At 42.0% G+C, this 18,085-nt stretch overlaps 1 protein-coding gene across 3 annotated transcripts in view; it reads left to right on the top strand.

The window, feature by feature from the left end:
- GLRA3 (glycine receptor alpha 3) overlaps positions 1-18,085 on the top strand; it is a 148,052-nt gene that overhangs the window by 106,658 nt on the left and 23,309 nt on the right. For all 3 annotated transcript variants that reach the window (XM_048847759.2, XM_048847760.2, XM_075127809.1), the window contains exon 6: positions 3,191-3,328. In XM_048847759.2, coding sequence (XP_048703716.1) covers positions 3,191-3,328 — 138 coding nt within the window. The remainder of the gene's footprint in view (positions 1-3,190; positions 3,329-18,085) is intronic.

The following is an 18,085-nucleotide window of genomic DNA, read 5'->3' as shown; positions in this document are numbered from 1 at the left end:
GCTATTAGCTCAGAATAGTCACACCCATGATTCTCTGAGTCACTCCTTTATACAGTTAGGGCCTCTGATCTTGTCCTCACATAACAAGTGAGCAGCAGACAAAAATCCCCTCCTGATGGCAAAATTTCAAAAGGCTGAGATCTTGAATAACCAGGGGGATACATTTGCATTTTAATATAGTGAACTTGTAAGATACTTAAACTTAATTCGGGAAGGTTTTCCAGTATATTGCAGGAAATTGCTATATCTGTCACAATTTATTTTTGATTTTAACAAGTAGGAAATATGCTGTCAACAACACAAGGGCATCTGCTAAAGTGTACCCTGCTCACTGGCCAAAATTCAAAACCAAGTATAAATTAATCTAAGAGTCAGAGATGGTATAACTTGTACCTTCCTATCACCCCATGACATAAGAGTTACACCATTTTAACCTTAACTCAGAGGACCAAATTTAGAGGCAATGAATAAAAAGGGTATAAGTTACATATTAGTAAGGGATCTAGTCTAGATAAGAGGTGGGAAGACTGTGTATATTCCATCATTTTAGATTCCTTTACATGAATTTAGACTCGCCTCTGCATTTGGCCTTTTGCACTTTGATATATAATTTATCTTATAAATATAATTTAGAGCTATAAAACTATATTTGTAAAATTGGAAAAAGCCAAAGCTATATTATTTGTATATTTAAACAGAAAAACTATAGTAAAAATATATCAACACTTAGCATAAATTGTTAATATTTTAAACATACTGTATAATATAAAAATAGGTGGCCAAGGTAGATATTAATTTAAAACATGCATTATAAATGAATGAATTTGATTTAGTGAAATACATTTTGACACAGCAGTTGTTTCTTGTCAGTTCAATGACTTACTCTGGGGATATTTCTCCTAGCTGTAATGTATATAATTCAAATGATAATCTGTTTATACACAGAGATGCTTTTTGTCTGAATTCATGCAAAGTTTTATAGGAGCTATAGTTTTGAGGTTTCATAGTTTTGAGCCATCAGTGGTGGATTTTAAAGCTGGTTATGTTACAGAATGTCATGTGTGGTAAAACAAGACAGAAAAATAAGAGTTTAATCATAAATGTAATGTAGAAATAAAATGAACTCTATGACACGAGGTCTAATCTTAACTATGGGTAGGTAATGTGTCGACTTCAAATAAAATGTTGTGGTCTCTCCTTTAACACACTCCTTGAACCCCTCAAAGATAAAAATTAATCAAATAATTGTGACACGGAGTGTTTGTGGAGCATTTGTATACAATGCTGCCCAAGGGAAACACGAGGAACAGGTAGAGGCACGGAAGTGTTGAGAATTATGGCAAACTGTGTTAAAAGGATTTAACTAGTGTAATGTATGAACACTGTATTGTTAGAGTACACAATAAGTGGTTTGTCTCAGACATTCCTTTCAGCTGCTAACTCAGACTTACATTATAACTGAGCAATGTTTAGAAATACACACTTAGACAAGTAGTAATTAGGTCACTGAATGGTGAAGGGGACAGAGCCCATGGATTTTCTCACACATCAGGAAGTAATTAAAAAAATTTCCTTGACTGAGACTCAGAAGATTTCAATGTTTGGGAGAGAAGGGTTACCTAGAAGAAAATTTTGAACATATATTGTAAGATTAAAAGACCTTTCCAATTCTCTGTGGTTGATGTGAATAGCCTGTTGTCTTTCTTGCATCTGATTAAGTCAACATACTAAAAAGGCTAAGAAACTTTTAAAAGTAGAAATGGGTTGAAGCCACATAATTCAGATGCCAGAATGGAGTTTGAACACCTAAAGTCCCTGGTGGTTCAGTCCATCATAATGAAAGGATCCACTTGTGAAATTTGGATCTGTGTTCAAATTTCCATTTTCCTATTGTTCAAGGCTGTTAGGTTTTGGGAAAGGCTACTCTCAAACACTTGATTTTGGGTGGGAAGGAGGGAGTTAGCATGCAGAGTTCAAAATCATGAGAACTCCATCAGCTCCTTAGAAGGAAATTTAGAGAACAATTCAGCATTGGGGGGGGGGGGGATTTGGAGGGTTCAGTTCTCTGGTTGGAAATCCCAGCAGGAATTCTACTAGTATTCCTTCTAGCAGCTCCTGGGGCATGCTGGAGCAGTAACTCCACTGCCCTCACAGAGGGTACCACATGCTCCTAGATTCACCTCCAGCCAGTTCTGGAACAAGGGGGTGAGGGGAGGGAGAAATGACAGGAACATGCCCCCACGCATATTTTGCACCTCCCCACTTACCTTCAGAAAGTTAACACCTGCAGTGCACAGAGAGAGTAGGGGCTGTTTACTCCCATGAGATTCCAGACTGCTACTAGGCATGGTTTGTATGTGTAGCTCTTTGTGCTCTCCCTCAACTTAGCCACCTGCTGACCAATCAGCCAGAATCTGGCCCTGGGTTAATATTTCCACTGTCTGGCCATGACACGGATTGTTATACCACTGATTCTGTGTGAACAGCTACTTGGACTGAATTATACAGGAACCTTCCTAAAGCTACAATTATGATACACACGGGGCTTTTTTTGTTTGTTTTTTTAACATACAGCTGTGAGGATAGGGAGGCAGGCATGTAGGAACATTATCACAGTCTGATAGTGATTTGGTAGCTAATCTCAATAGTTTTTCTTCTGGTCTTGCACCTGCTTCAAAACAAAAATGTCTTTTCAAACCAACTATAGCCTTAGTCCTGCAAAGAGACCTGCTGGATTCCACCTGTATACCTCCACCTGATTGTGGCCTAAATTGTTTCCAAGCAATTTAGATCCAGGAAAAATAAAAGAGCATATAAGGCACTATTTCAAAATTACACTACAACTTCACAAGATTTAAATCAATGGGCCTGTTCTCTCCATAGTAAAGAGAGGGTGAGGTTTTCAAAAGCACCCAAGGGAGTTAGGCATCCAACTTCCTTAGGCACTTTTGAAAATCTCCCTCTCCAACTATTTGGCCATATGTTTTCAGGAGGATCCACATAAATAACTGTCAGCCTAGATCGGCTTGATTGAGATGAGTGCTGATCCCCTTTGGCTGACCGATATAATGGAACCTACTATTTTTCTCGTCTCATATAATTTGTGTAGGATATTGGTATTTGGTGCATCACACGTATTTTAAAAACTTTGCAGTAGATTTATGGGTTGTTGTTCTGTTTGTTTTTCTAGTTGGATATACAATGAACGATCTAATTTTTGAATGGCAAGAAAAGGGAGCTGTACAGGTAGCAGAAGGGCTCACACTACCACAGTTTCTGTTGAAAGAAGAGAAAGATTTATGTTATTGCACCAAACATTACAATACAGGTAGGAGAGTTTCTTAGTCCATTACAACTGGAAAGACAGCTGCTGCTATTTTCTGGTGTTTTAAATGCATAATTTAACTCATCTGAAGCTTATAACACTACAACACACACAGAATACCATGCCCTTAAAGTATTAACATAATGAAACAAAACGGTTGCCTCATGGTTGAAAAGATTTCTAAATGTTCTTATAAAAGTTTATTTAGGAAAGACGGACATCTGAAATACATCAGTTATGCAGAGACGGGTCAGCCAGGCTTCATTGTTCTGCAAAAGGGCAGAACCTTGCACCTGTGTGGAGCCGCATTAACTTCAGTGGGGCTTCACATGGGCACAGGAGTCTTCCTGCATGGAGTCCTTGGCAGCATTGGGGCCTTATACTGCATCACCTCCAGAATTATTTGAAAGATGTGTCCCAGTGGTTAAATCTGTATATAGGAAATACTAGGCATTGCTTTTTCAATAATAAAAGTATAATCATCATTCTTATTTATCATTGTATAAAAATGTGACTGTCCAATTCTCAATCCACAAATACACAGAGCAAAAGCTAAACCCCCCAGGATTCCACCCTCACGATTTTTTTAATTTTGTTTAAAAAAAAAAAAAAAAAACAACCACCCTCTGGTGCTCCCAATCATTACTCTTTATTCAGTAAGGTTTGTCCAGTACATTGCAGGAAATTGCCATGCGTTACCATTTATTTTTTATTTTAACAAGTAGGAAATATGCTGTCAGCAGACTTTATTCCTCACCTTCACAAGTTCCAGCTTGCGTCACTCGACTGTACTCCTATAGACAATACCACTATGCTTTTAGTAAATAAAGTATTATTGACCTTGTTATTATTAATGGGGAAACTGGAAGAAAACATAACCTGCCGAGGCCCAAATGTGGGATTCAATGGCTGACAAAGACTTCGAGTCTTTGAGGTCCACGAAAAAATTATTCATGCAGGAAACAAACTATTGTGGGATTCAATTCCTTTAGTGTGTGTGTATGTGTGTGTGTCGGGGGGAGCCCTAACACCTTTGCTTCCCTCTTCTTTATTTGTGATGGAAATAATTTTGAACAATTAATGTGAGAGAACACCCAATTTGTGTGGGAGGTAGTTAATTTTGGGACATGAATCATGTCCCTTCAAATGATGGACTTCTGAGAAGTATGGCACAAAATTAGGGATAATATTTCGGGCACCTAAATATGTTGACTGTTATTTAACGGTTCCTTGGAGGAAGGGGTGGAGTGGGGGCAGGCCTGGGCGGTGGGAGGTGGAGCACACCCCCACCTCCTGGGTAGAGAGGAAGTCAGTACCTATCCATTCTAGACAGAGGAGCAGACCCTAGGCAACTGTGGGGAGACTGCATTATATCAGGAGGCACACTATTCCCCAGCACAGGCAGAACCCGGGCAGCACAAAGATAACTTAAAAAGTCACCTTTGTGTCTACTCCCCCCAGCCTGTGCCTTCAGGATACGCCTCTCAGGAGGTCCAGCTCGCTGTTTAGCCTGGAGGCTTTAGTTTGTTTTCCAGTCTTCATCATGGGGTTAATTCGATAAGACTGGAAGGTTTTTTTGAGGAGGATGGGGGAGGCTGTTTTAGACCTTCCATCTTTTGTCTTTTTTAAAGTTGGCATCATGATTATCCACTGTTGTGTGGGCAATAATAGTCACTGGCAAGAGAATGCAATAACCCGAGTTTTTCATTTCCATTCATTATGTTATGCTCATATGTGATCGCTTATGTGCCGTTTGCGCTTAAGGACTCCTTGTTTATCTAGGGCACTCGTAATGTGAACCTGTGCACTGATACTCCATCAAAAAGATAGTATGAGGAGAAATAATTGATCATCATTTTTGAAAACTGAAACCTCTCACCCAAGCATACAACAAAATAGATTAAAAGGGTTATTCAAAAAAAGATAGGTTTCAGAGTAACAGCCGTGTTAGTCTGTATTCGCAAAAAGAAAAGGAGTACTTGTGGCACCTTAGAGACTAACCAATTTATTTGAGCATGAGCTTTCATGAGCTACAGCTCACTTCATTGGATGCATACCGTGGAAACTGCAGCAGATATTATATACACACAGATCATGAAACAATACCTCCTCCCAGCAGGAGAGTGAGTTTGTGTGTAGGGGGGTGGAGGGTGAGAAAACCTGGATTTGTGCTGGAAATGGCCCAACTTGATGATCACTTTAGATAAGCTATTACCAGCAGGACAGTGGGGTGGGAGGAGGTATTGTTTCATGATCTCTGTGTGTATATAATATCTGCTGCAGTTTCCACAGTATGCATCCAATGAAGTGAGCTGTAGCTCACGAAAGCTCATGCTCAAATAAATTGGTTAGTCTCTAAGGTGCCACAAGTACTCCTTTTCTTTTTTCAAAAAAAGATGCTTCACAACTGCAGATAGCATTTGCTAAAAGTGCCCAGCTATCATTTCAATATAGATGTAGTTTCAACACAAGGTATGAAGCTCTTTTCTGAGGCCTGGTCTACACTAAAAAGTTAGGTTGAAGGAAGCCGCCTTAAGTCGACCTATTAATGTATGTGTCTACACTAATGGGTCCTTTTTGCCGACCTAAGGTGCCTCTAATGTCAACTTCTATAATCCACTTCTGTGAGAGGTGTAGTGATAATTTGATTTTCATGGGTCGACTGCGAGATAGCACACATGCAGTGTTGTGTAATTCGACTTAATTGGCCTCCACAATGCTCATCTGTGACCACTCCGGAGATCATTCTCAACTCTGCTGCACTGCAGACAGGTATACAGGAAACAGCCCCTCCCCTGCTAAAGGCCCAAGAATTTTTGATTTCCCATTTTCTGTACTATCAACATTGGGAACATGCCAGCTTGAGCACAGCTGATCATGGAGACTACATGCCCCAAATGTGCTCCAGCCTAGTCTGCACAGGAGGTGGTGGATCTCATCGCTGTGTGGGGAGAAAAGTCTGTGCAGGCAGAGCCCCGATCCAGCAGAAGAAACGCTGACATCTATGCAACAATCACTAGTGGAATGGGGGAGAAGGGCTATGCGAGGGACTCCCAGCAGTGCCGTGTGAAAATAAAAGAACTTCGCCAAGTGTAGCAGAAGGCAAGGGAGGTGAACAGTCGTTCTGGTGCTGAACTCCACACATGCCGGGTCTACAATGAGCTGCATGTGATTCTCTTGGGTGACCCTACCAGCACTCCCACAAGCAACGTGGACACCTCACAGCTGTGAGAGTCTAGGGACAACAAGGACGACGATATGGTAAATGAGAAAGAGGAGGAGGAGAAGGAGAATGGATCCATTCTCCCCGAGAGCCATGAAATATTTTTAACCTTGGAGCCCTGTGGATCGCAGGACATTACAGTGGCTGACCATGATGCCAGGGAAGGCACCTCTGGTGAGTATACAGTTACAATCAAAGTCCAGTTAAACTTGAGCGGGGACACACATTCGGTGGATTGCACGTTTATTGTGAAGAAAAAGTGAGGTACTGTGGCTCTCTGCTTACAAGAGGCCATTCCAGAAAAGACTGTTTATGTGAACTGGGATAGCCCAGGATATTTCTAGGAAACTTTCATGGAGATACTATGCAATCCTTTGATGCAGGTTTCTGCTCAGGGCAGTCTTATTTCTTCCACCAGGGTAGGACACTTTCCCATGCAACTCCTGAATTAATTCTGCTGGCATTATTCCAGTACACAGCATAGCAGCATAAGGACCGGGTCTATAACCAGACGCTTACAGCATCTACTTCCTTTCTGCCTCTATTATCCTCAGGAGACTGATATCACATAGGGTTGCCTAGGGGAAACAGGGAAAGTTCTTGTTAAAAGTACTCTTACAAGGGAAAAAAAAAAACAAAGGGCATGTAGACCTACCCCACCTCTGCACATTCCGGATTGCCAAACCACACGGGCGCTAATGTGCCTTTACTGTGCTTGGCATGGGTCGCCAAGTAGTTTAAAGTGGCTGATAGGGGACTGTGGCCCCTCATGAGAGATTCCACAATTTGGGAGTGAAAATAATCCCCCTCCCGCCATTCGTAAACAGCTTCCTGTGATGCTATGGGGAAGGGCGATTGTTCGACTAGATACCTTTGCTCCTGACATGAGCCTTCCATAAACTTCATTAAAAGTGAGGTCACTCATGAGCCGGGGGGGGGGGCGGCTACTCACCAGGGCTGGAGCAGCAAAACGGCACAGTGAACGGTTACGGGTTCTGATTCTGTAACGGCTTGCACCTAGTGTAATAAGGGTTGGGGTTTTTTATGAAAACGGCCTTGCTATGGAAACATTTTATTCATGTAAAATGACTCCTTTATTTTTTCCCCATGACTGACAGCTGGAAATGTGTCCTTCGGCATGTCATCAACACCTGAAAGCAGACTTTCACTGATTAGAAGGAGGAGAAAGAGAACGTGGGAGGACATGTTCACCAAGATAACGAATGCCTCCGGGATAGCTGACACAGAGCTAAGAGCATGGAGGATTTCGCTGTCCAAGAAGTTAGACATGGACATGGAGAGCAGGAAAGCTTCCAATGAGCAAGAGCATGTGGCGCAGGATGAGATACTTCAGATTATGAGGGACTAAGCAGACATGTTGAGGTGTTTGGTTGAACAGAAGTAGGGTCGAGTCCCTCTGCAGACTCTGGTGGACAGCCAGCCAGCATTGCTTGGCACAGAATCACACTCCCCAAAGCGTTCCATGAGGTGTGGGCGAAAAGTCCATTATCCCTTTCACTTAACTCCGGGGGACGGTACAAGGAACAGAAGCACCCATTCCCAGCCCTCTGATGGTCTGGAATGAGGTGTTACATTACACAGATGAAAATGTTTCTCTCATTCCAACTTTATAACCCCTTTTCCCCAAGGTTACCTTTTTTTTCCTGTTCTCCATTTTTACTTTGTTTGTTAAATAAAGTAAATGGATCTAAGAAATAATTGTTCTTTACTGAGTAGAAGCAGTGGGCTTGGGCTGGGGGTTGGCTTTACAGGGACAGTGATACAAGCCAGGTGAAGGTTTAGGAAAGCACAGTGCAGACAAGCAGCTTGCTTTACTGTGACTCATTATTGAAACGGCTTTTCAAAGCCTCGTGGATACACAGAATCCCTTGCTGTGCTCTTCTTATTGCCCTGGTGTCCGGCTGCTCAAAAATGGCTGCCATGAGATCTGTCTCACCTGCCCACCCCTGAGGAAAATTTCCCCCCCTTTTTCCCCACATATATTATGGAGCACACTGCAGACAGCTATAACCATGGAGATGTTCTCTTCACTAAGGTCCAACCTTGTTAGTAAACTCCTCCAGCGCCTTTTGAAAATACCAAAGGCACATTCAACCACCATTCTGCACTTGCTGAGCCTATAGTTAAACCGTTCCTTACCGCTGTTCAGATGGCTGGTGTAGGGATTCATGAGCCATGGGAGCAAGGGGTAGGCTGGGTCCACCAGGGTAACTATAGCATCTCAAAGTTGTCAATGTTCATTTTGTGGTCTGGAAAGAAAGTCCCAGATTGCAGCTTTTTGAACAGACCCAAGTCCTTAAAGACTCACACATCATGAACCTTTCTTGCCCATCCTACGTTGATGTTGGTGAAATGTTCCCTGTGATCCACCAGGGCCTGCAACACCATTGAAAAGTATCCCTTTCAGTTTATGTACTCTTTGGCAAGGTGGCCTGGTGTCAAGATGAGGATATGCGTGACATCTATCGCCCCACCACAATCAGGAAATCCCATTATGACCAAACCACCCACTATGTCCTGCACATTTCCCAGACTCACTACTCCTTGTAGCAAAAGTCCATTAATGGCCCTGCACACTTGGAGCACAGCAACTCCCACGGTTGATTTACCTACTCCAAATTGATTCCCCACTGACCGGTAACTGTCTGGCGTTTCAAGCATCCGAATAGCGATCGCCACTCGCTTCTCCACCGTCAGAGCAGCTCTCATTTTTGTGTTGCTGAACTGCAGGGCGGGGGAAGTTCTGTACAAAGTTCATGGAAGGTGGCCTTCCGCATTCAAAAGTTCTGCAGCCACTGCTCATCGTCCCATATCTGCAAAATGATGTGTTTGTTTCATTGGACCAGAAACAATGCTCAGAGTGAGCTGCTCTGTGACTGCCAGCAGCAACTGTGAATTGTTTTTTTCAGAGGCTTAGAGCAGGGCTGCTTGCAGGACATCGCTATGTTTGTGCAGCGGACCCTACTTTGGCTCTGGAAATACTGCAGGAGAAGACATGAGGTGTTTGAAATGTTCACAGCAAGAGCGCACAACTAAGGCGGTGCCATGCTTCTGGGGTATGCACAGCAGTTTTAAGGTGCAAAAACCACTGGGTTGTTTTCTGTTGAGCACAGTGCATCATAGGATGCCGGCGCAATGTTCCCATTTTCCCCTGAGACAATGTTTTGGTCCCATAAGGCATTGCACAAACTTCCCAAAACACACTGCGGCAAGTTGCACTTTGGGATAGCTACCCACGATGCACCGCTTTGTGCACTGATGCAGGCACTGCTAGTGAAGATGCACTCCACCGAGACAATGAGCATGGTGTGACCATGCACAATCGACTTAATTCAGAGGCTCAAGGTCAAATTAGATAAAGTCGACTTAACTTTGTAGTGTAGACAAGGCCTAGGTTTGCTGTAAATAACACAATCAGGAGACAACCTGTGAGATATATTAACATTAACTGGTGATGTTTCAGTATGGTACGCAGAAGCAGACTTGTCCGAGTCTCCTGGGTGCTCCATGTGTAACAGAAAATTTACCCCTCTAAGTACAGACACTTCAGGACATTTGGGAACTTGCAACTGCTTCCAAATATAGGAACATAACAATTCCAAAAACAGACGGTAACAATGGCCTGTCTCATCCTGTTTCCAACAGTGCTACCATCACTCAGCATCATCCCTGCTCACTCCACTTTGGGTCCACATGGCACTGCTGCCAGCGATATGCAAAATTCCCATTCATTGCTCCACAAAACATATGATGCCAACACAGGCATAATAACCAGAAAATTACTAGTTCAGTTCCCACCCACTTTTGCAACCTACAGAGATGGTTTTGCCTTCCTCACATTAACTCATCCATAATACACCATCTACAGCACACGTGTCCTCCCTTCGTGGTCACATAAAAACATGCAAACTTAACACTGACCACAGACAAGTTCCAACTATTGAAAAAAAATGAATAAAACACACCATACTTCCTAATCACACACTACAAACAAAAATGCCCCCAAATTGTAAACCTCACTACAAACTGTTTCCATTTAAAACAATTCCATCCATCCAACACGACTTTTAAACAACTTAAAATCTGCACCGCACACACCAACCATCCATTTTAAGGCTATACCTGTTTGTTATCTGAGCAATCAGAAAACAATTATTTCTAAAAAAAATCTGCAAGGCCAAAGCTACGGGTTGCATGTTTTCCATGAAGGGAGACTGGCATATGTTTTGTGAGTAGTTGTGGACAATGAAGTGTGATAAAGATGAAATCATGGTTGTAAATTGTAATGGTAGGTGAAGACTTAACTAGTTTCCAGGCTTTTTTGTGGTTGCACTGGTGGTGTATGCACTTGAGTAACCTTAAATAATCCTTAATGATAAATTAATTTTTCAGAAGTTGTTTTGTTTTCCTTATGAAATTTTCTGACAGGGGAGGAAGAGGTGGTATGTTGTTAAGCAGCATTTCAGAAATGACAAGAACAGAATAACTCTTAAACAACTGCATGTCATTCTGAGCAAAAAAGTGTTTTACTGACCACAGTAAACTCAGCTAACCCATTTGCCTAATAGTGACACTGATAGTGGTTCAGTGAAGAAAGAAACTAAGAGCAACTGATCTTCTTTTGACAAAGGAGTATTAATGCCAGTCGGCAACTGTCTGTTCATGGACTTCAGCTCATTGTGCCCCTACTTCCAAAAAACAAAACAAAAAACAGCACAGAAAAAAACAAAAACGGATTGCTGCTGGCTGGCTACATAATAGAAAAAGAAATCAAACACCTGTACGTCATTTGGACAAAGCTGTACAAGTATCACCATTGATGCAACAACCACATGCCTGTTTCTTCACTAAGAATTCTTGGTTAAAGACAAACTCCAGATCAGAAATAGGAGCTTTTCAAAGGCACAAAGACCAGGTAGGCAGCTACCTGCCATTGATCTTTGTGCTTTTGAAAATCTCTCCCTCTAGAAACACATTTTTCCTCCATTCTCCTTTCTTTCATGTCCTGTTCTTTAAAGTGAATGTTTGCTTGTTATATGTTGATGCTGAAGCTGATGAGACATGTTAGTAGGACTGGCTGAACATTTTCCATTGAAAGTGTGTTTTGATGAAATATTGGGTTTTGAGCTAAATAACATTTTTCATAAATAGTGTCTGCTTTGCATAGAAAATTTTGATTTTTTTATCCAAAAATTATCAAAACCAACATATTTTGATTCTGAAATGTTGCTGCAGTGCCTCATGGGAGTTGTAGTCTATGTATCTTATGCTCCCATTTCTCCTACATGGGCCAAGCTCCCCAGCTGGACTTCATCTCTCATGACGCATTGTGGCCATACAACTGTCACTTTCTCTCACCAAGTGGGAAGAGCATCATGCACCATGGAAGATGTAGTCCAGCCAGGGAGCCTTGTCCATAGGGGAGAATGAGAACATGAGGTACCTAAACTACAGTTTCCTGAGGCAGCATTTCAGGATTGAAACATTTTGGTTTTCAGTTGAAATATTTCAGCTTTTAGCAAAAAAAATGGGTTTCCGATTTTGGCCAAAACCTCAAAATTTTCTGCAGGAAAAAAAAGTGTTTTCCAAACAGCTCTAAAATCAGACAAATCTGAAATGGAACTCTTTTGATTAAATACACTAATCCAGGTTCTCTGAAGGCATTTGGAGTCACTCGAGGCCCAGTTCTGGATTTAAGTTGTGCAGTTTGGAAAGCCTTCTATTAACTTCAGTGGACTTTGTGAAAACAGAGGAAAAATGATCTAATAAATCTCAGCTGTGTACAATCGTGGTCAGGATGCCAGTATTAAACAGATTTGTTAGTAAAAAGGTGAAGCTTTTCACAGTTTCAGTCATTAGAAGTAATAGCTATGAGGGCAGAACTGGGCCCCTCGGAGTGTAAGCATAAAAAACTACTAAAGCAGATTGGCACGCATGTATCCTGCATCAGCTGAACACACTGATTCGATTAAACAGTATTCAAAATGTGACCAATCACGTAACGTTTTGAGAATTCCAATCTCATTTGCTTTGAGGTTCCAGTGTGAGCTAAGTTGAGTGAGAAAAGAAGCATCATCATTTGAGCGGTTTTCTCTGGGATGGTAATTCAGCCACAGCTAAGTGTTGCGAAGCAGTAATTTTTTGATATTTCACATGTTGAAAAGTTAGGTACTCCACTGCTTATAAAACTACTCTCAAAGCATCTAACAGCAAGTAATGTGTAAATGAGTTTTCTAGCAAACCCACACATCTACAGTCTCACATGCTATAGAGCTATCAACCCTGCCTCTGCTTCATCAGTGTTGCCAGCTTTGATTACACATTTGTCAAATTTTCTAACAAGCACATAGATGCTTCCTCCCATGCTTCTCTTGTGCATGAGAGAAGCTCCCTGTCAAAGCCTTCAGAACCACTATATTAACTGCTTTCAAGTCTCTCCTTAAACTCACTTTTGCCATGATGCCTTCAAAACACCTGATGATATTTAGGAAGCTGGTGTCCTGTAGGATTATTACATTAATCAGAATCATCTCACTGTTACTTGTGCTCTATCTGTCCATCTGCCATACATTTGTTGAATCCACTTGTTGTCTCTTGTCTTCTATTTAGGTTATAAGCTCTTTGGAGCAGCGAGCATCTTTTCTTCATATGTATGTATGGTGACTAGTGCAATAGGGAAAATGATGGTGTTGGGGGACAAGCCATTCTATATTATGGAGGAATTGGGATTTGTTCAACTGATTAAGTTATTGTGCCCTAGATATCAGTTCCCCTCCAGCAAATATTTTCTCCAAAATGTGATTCCTGCTGCATAGTGACAAGTCCACCTTTAGTAATAATGCCGAAACCTGAAAGTTGTTCTTTATTTAAGGTAGATATGTTGGCATCAAAGCAACAAAACCCAGCCTTTCTTTGAGACAACGGGGATTTAAAAAACAAACAAACATTTTCCATTAGCACCCAGCCCTTATTCTGTCAGATGCTTATCTGAATACACAGTTGGCCAGAGAGACAGCATCCAGATGATGTCCCAGTACAATGGCAATTACACAGTAAGGCTTTTAATGACTGTAGTCTAAGCATTCTGGGTATTTTGAGTACACCTCCAAGCTCTTCAGAAAACTTTGTTCATAGAAGCAGCCATCTGTAGTTAGCATAATTACAGTCAGCCAGGAGTTGGTCAACCACTTAAATCAATATTTATCTGCTGTCACCAATTGCATATCTAACAGAACTGAGCCTCAGTGTAAATCAGCTCACTCAGGATATTGTAGCCAGGCGGAATTCAAGATATTATATACTTTAGCACCTGCTGGAGAACATATAGTTCTGATATTATTCTACTCTGAGGACTTAAAGAAAAATCTCTTACTCCATCCCAGTTGAACTTAGCAGAGTCGTTCAAATTATTGAGTGCTCTCATGAGTTAACCTGACAGGTGAGTTTTGGAGATTCCAATATGACTTTTGTACTGCTAGCTATTAGACTCCTGACAGTCCATCTCAATTCAGGATATCTAGATCAAGGGTTCTGAAACATGAAAATACAGAAATTTCTGTCTGAACAATTCAGTCTCTCTGAGGCTGAGAAAAGCTATGCTGTGGCTTGAATTTTGGGTCCCTAATGCTAGCTATACCTATTCTATCTCTGAGTCAAATTGTGTAATACCAGTGCTGCCAGACAGAGATGGGATGAAGAACACAAAGAAAGGAAATAAGAATACCAGAGATGGTGAATGACACTGGAAAACAGGGCCAAACATGAAGAAAATAACTGTACTTGGAAACTTCCGGTACGTGGAGCTGCCAGGGGAAGAGTGACAACTTTTCTAGCTCTAATCACTACAGTCATTCTAAGAGATTCAGCTGACATACTCAAAAAACTCACTGTTCCAAATACTGATGTATCTACTCTGTCTGGTGGAGATGAAAGCCTATTGGGCTTCACATCTTAAAGTCCTCAACATGACTTTCCTACATATCCTACTCAGCAGCGTTCACTCTGAGAGCCTGTCCAGATGTGCTAGCAATATCTACTTTCTGGGGGTACATCTACATTACAGCACAGACAAGCTTCCCAGCTCAGGCAGACAGACTCTCTCACTATCTGGGGCTTGAGCTAGCACATAAAAATAGCAGGGTGGACATTGCAGCACCAGCAGAGACTCAGGCTAGCCACCCAAGGGGGTTGGGTGGGCTTAATAAAGCTTTCTCCCAGCTGCAGTGTCAACATACCCTTGAAGGCTGGAATTTTCAAACTCCCATTGACTTCTGTGTGGAAGGATTAGGGCCTTTATTTTTACAATGCGAGATACCGTTAAAATCTTTGCCTTGATATGGCCTTTTGGGTCCCAAGTTCTTTTCTGTGGAAGTACCTATTTGTGTAAATGTCCTTAACAAACAAACAGTTAACTCTTGACTGCAATATCAATAGCCAATAGAAGTGTCTTCCTCCTAGTTCCGTTCGGTTTCATATTCCCCGCCCCCTGAGCATAATTAGTCACTTAGTCTCAATACCCTTTCTTTACCAGCTGCGGTTTTTTGGTGGTGGGTTTTTTTTTTGGTAAGTGCCTGCAATCATGGTACTACCACAAAAGCCCCTCAGACTGCCATCACCCTGATAGCCATTAGCATGTGTGAGTCATTACACTGACAGCATTCAGGAAACAAACATTACTAATATTAACATTCCATGCTAGTTTCACAGTGGTTGGCCTGCATGGCCTCATTCTCTCAATATACACACGGGCTCCAACCAGGGAATCCCAGCACTGATGCTGATAACAGTGAAATCCTGCCTCTCCATGTCAGTACCAGTGGTGATATTACGGCAGAAGCATGCATACATCTGAGAAGATGCAGAGCACCACTGTCTGCACACACACAGTATTCCATGACAGCAGCAGTTATTGCCTCTGCTGTGCTTGTAAATTCAGCATTCCACCCCCACTTAATCTCCCCGTAAAGAAGTGTCTCTGGGGCACCACCCTACATGGGTTGGGCCCCCCTGCAACAAGCAATGCATAGACTCAGACTTTCAGGTCAGAAGGGGCCATCATAATCATCTAGTCTGACCTCCTGCACAGTGCAGGCCACAGAACCTCACCCACCCATTACTGTAGTAGACCCCTCACTTCTGCCTGAGTTACTGAAGTCCTCAAATCATGATTTTAAGACTTCAAGTTACAGCGAATCCACCATTTACACAAGTTTAAACCTGCAAGTGACCCGTGCCCCATGCTGCAGAGGAAGGTGAATCACACCCTCCCCCCCAAGGGTTTGTGTGTCTTAACTTAACATTGCTGCTTAACTTAAATGACTCCTCTCCCTTCCTGGTATTTATCCCTCTGATGTATTTAAAAGGGGGCAATCACGTCTCCTGTTAGCCTTCTTTTGGTTAGGCTAAATAAGTCAAGCTCTTTGAGTCTCCTCTTATAAGGTAGGTTTTCCATTCCACAGATCATCTTAGTAGCCCTTCTCTGCACCTCTACCAGTTTGAATTCATATTTCTTAAACATGGGAGACCTGAACTCCACACAGTATTCTCACCAATGCCTTGTATAATGGTAGTAACACATTCCAGTCTCTGTAGGAAATATCTCACCTGGTGCATCCTAGGACTGCATTAGCCTTTTTCACAGCTGCATCTCATTGGTGGCTCATAGTCATCCGGTGATCATCCAGTACACCCAGGTCGTCCCCTCCTCCTGTCACTTCCAACTGATTTGTTCCCAGTTTATAGGAAGAAATTCTTGTTATTAGTCCTTAAGTGCATGACCTTGCACTTTGCACTATTCAATTTCTATTACTCCAGTTTACAAGATCATCCAGATCTTCTTGTACGATATTCCAGTCCTCCTCTATATTGGCAATACCTCCCAACTTTCTGTCGTCCACAATTTTTATTAGCACACTCCCACTTTTTGTGCCATTTAAAAATGTTAAATAAAATTGGTTCCAAACCTGATCCCCGAGGAGCTCCACTAGTAACCTCCCTCCAACCTGACAGTTCACCTGTCAGTATTACCCATTGTAGTCTCCCCTTTAGCCAGTTCCTTATCTATCTTTCAATTCTCATGTTAATCCCCATCTTCTCCAATTTAACGGATATAGTTCCAAAAGGGAAATCATCAAATGCCTTACTGAAATCCAGGTAGATTAGATCTACTGCATTTCCTTTGTCTAAAAAGTCAGTTATCTTCTCAAAGAAGGAGATCAGGTTGGTCTGGCATGATCTACACTTTGTAAAACCATGTTGTATTTTATCCCAATTACTGTTCACCTTTATGTCCTCAACTACTTTCTTTTTTAAAATTTGTCCAAAACCTTTAATACAACAACTGAGGTCAAACTAACACACCTGTCATTTCCCAGATCACTCCCCCCACCCCTACCTCGTCTTAAAAATATGAATTATATTAGCAATTCTCCAGTCATGGGGTATGATCTCTAAGTTTACAGATTTCATTAAAAATCCTTGCTATTGGGCTTTCAATTTGTGTTCAAATTCATTTAAGAATCTTGGATGGAAATTATCTCCCCCCCCCCGATGTAGTCCCATTAAATTGTTTGGAGTTTGATTTCCACCTCAGATGTGGTAATTTCTACCTCCATATCCTTGTTACCATTAGCCACTGTGCTACTATCCCTAAGCTCTTCATTAACCTTATTAAAAACTGAGGTAAAGTATTTGTTTAGGTGTTGGGTCATGCCTAGATTATCTTTAATCTCCACCCCATCCTCAGCGTTTAGCAGTCCAACTTCTTCTTTCCTTGATTCTCTCTTACTTATATGGCTATAGAACCTTTTCCTATTGGTTTTAATTCCCTTTGCAAGGGTCAATTCTGCTCGGCTTTTGGCAGTTCTCACTTTATCCCTACACTTCCTGACCCACATAGGTTTAGCAAGGTCCAGGCCCCAGCCCCTTTGTCCTTGTAATGTGCCCCATCCTTGCAGGCCTGCTTACTTTGTGGGGGAAAGCAAAAATGCAGAGAACAAGTTCCTCCTATGGTCAACAAAAAGGTCAGTGGCTCTGACCTTACTTCAGGGTGTTTGGGAAGCAAATTTACTGGAGCCCTTAACACCCAGGTAACCACACCAGTCTCTCCCTACTGGGCTTGGTTCTGGGGTTCATTGGACTCCTTGGAGTTTTTGGGGGTCCGTCTGACATAGAGGTTCCTCCTCCGGCTGGTGCAAGAATCACTCCCTTCTCAGGGTTTCCCCCTTGCTGACTACAGCTTCCTCTTTTTGCAGCCCTCCTCCTTACCAATCGTGATTGGCAGGGCCAGAGAGGCAGGGCTATCTTCGCACACAGAGCATCCTTAGCCCCTACTCATCTTTTAATGAGAAATGAGATACCTAGGTCAAGATTGGAAAATGGAGACAAAAGAAGGGAGTTGAGAGGAAAAAGGAAAATGAGGTTGTATGGCATATGAAAGCTGGGTGGGTTTTTTATCCAAAGAGGACCATCTGAGGAAAAAGCATGGGATTGCTGATTGGAGAAAGAGACCAGGGGAC

This window comes from Caretta caretta, chromosome 4, assembly GCF_965140235.1.
Source record: "Caretta caretta isolate rCarCar2 chromosome 4, rCarCar1.hap1, whole genome shotgun sequence".
NCBI classification, from domain to species: domain Eukaryota; kingdom Metazoa; phylum Chordata; order Testudines; family Cheloniidae; genus Caretta; species Caretta caretta.
This window is presented reverse-complemented; position numbering and strand designations above follow the sequence as displayed.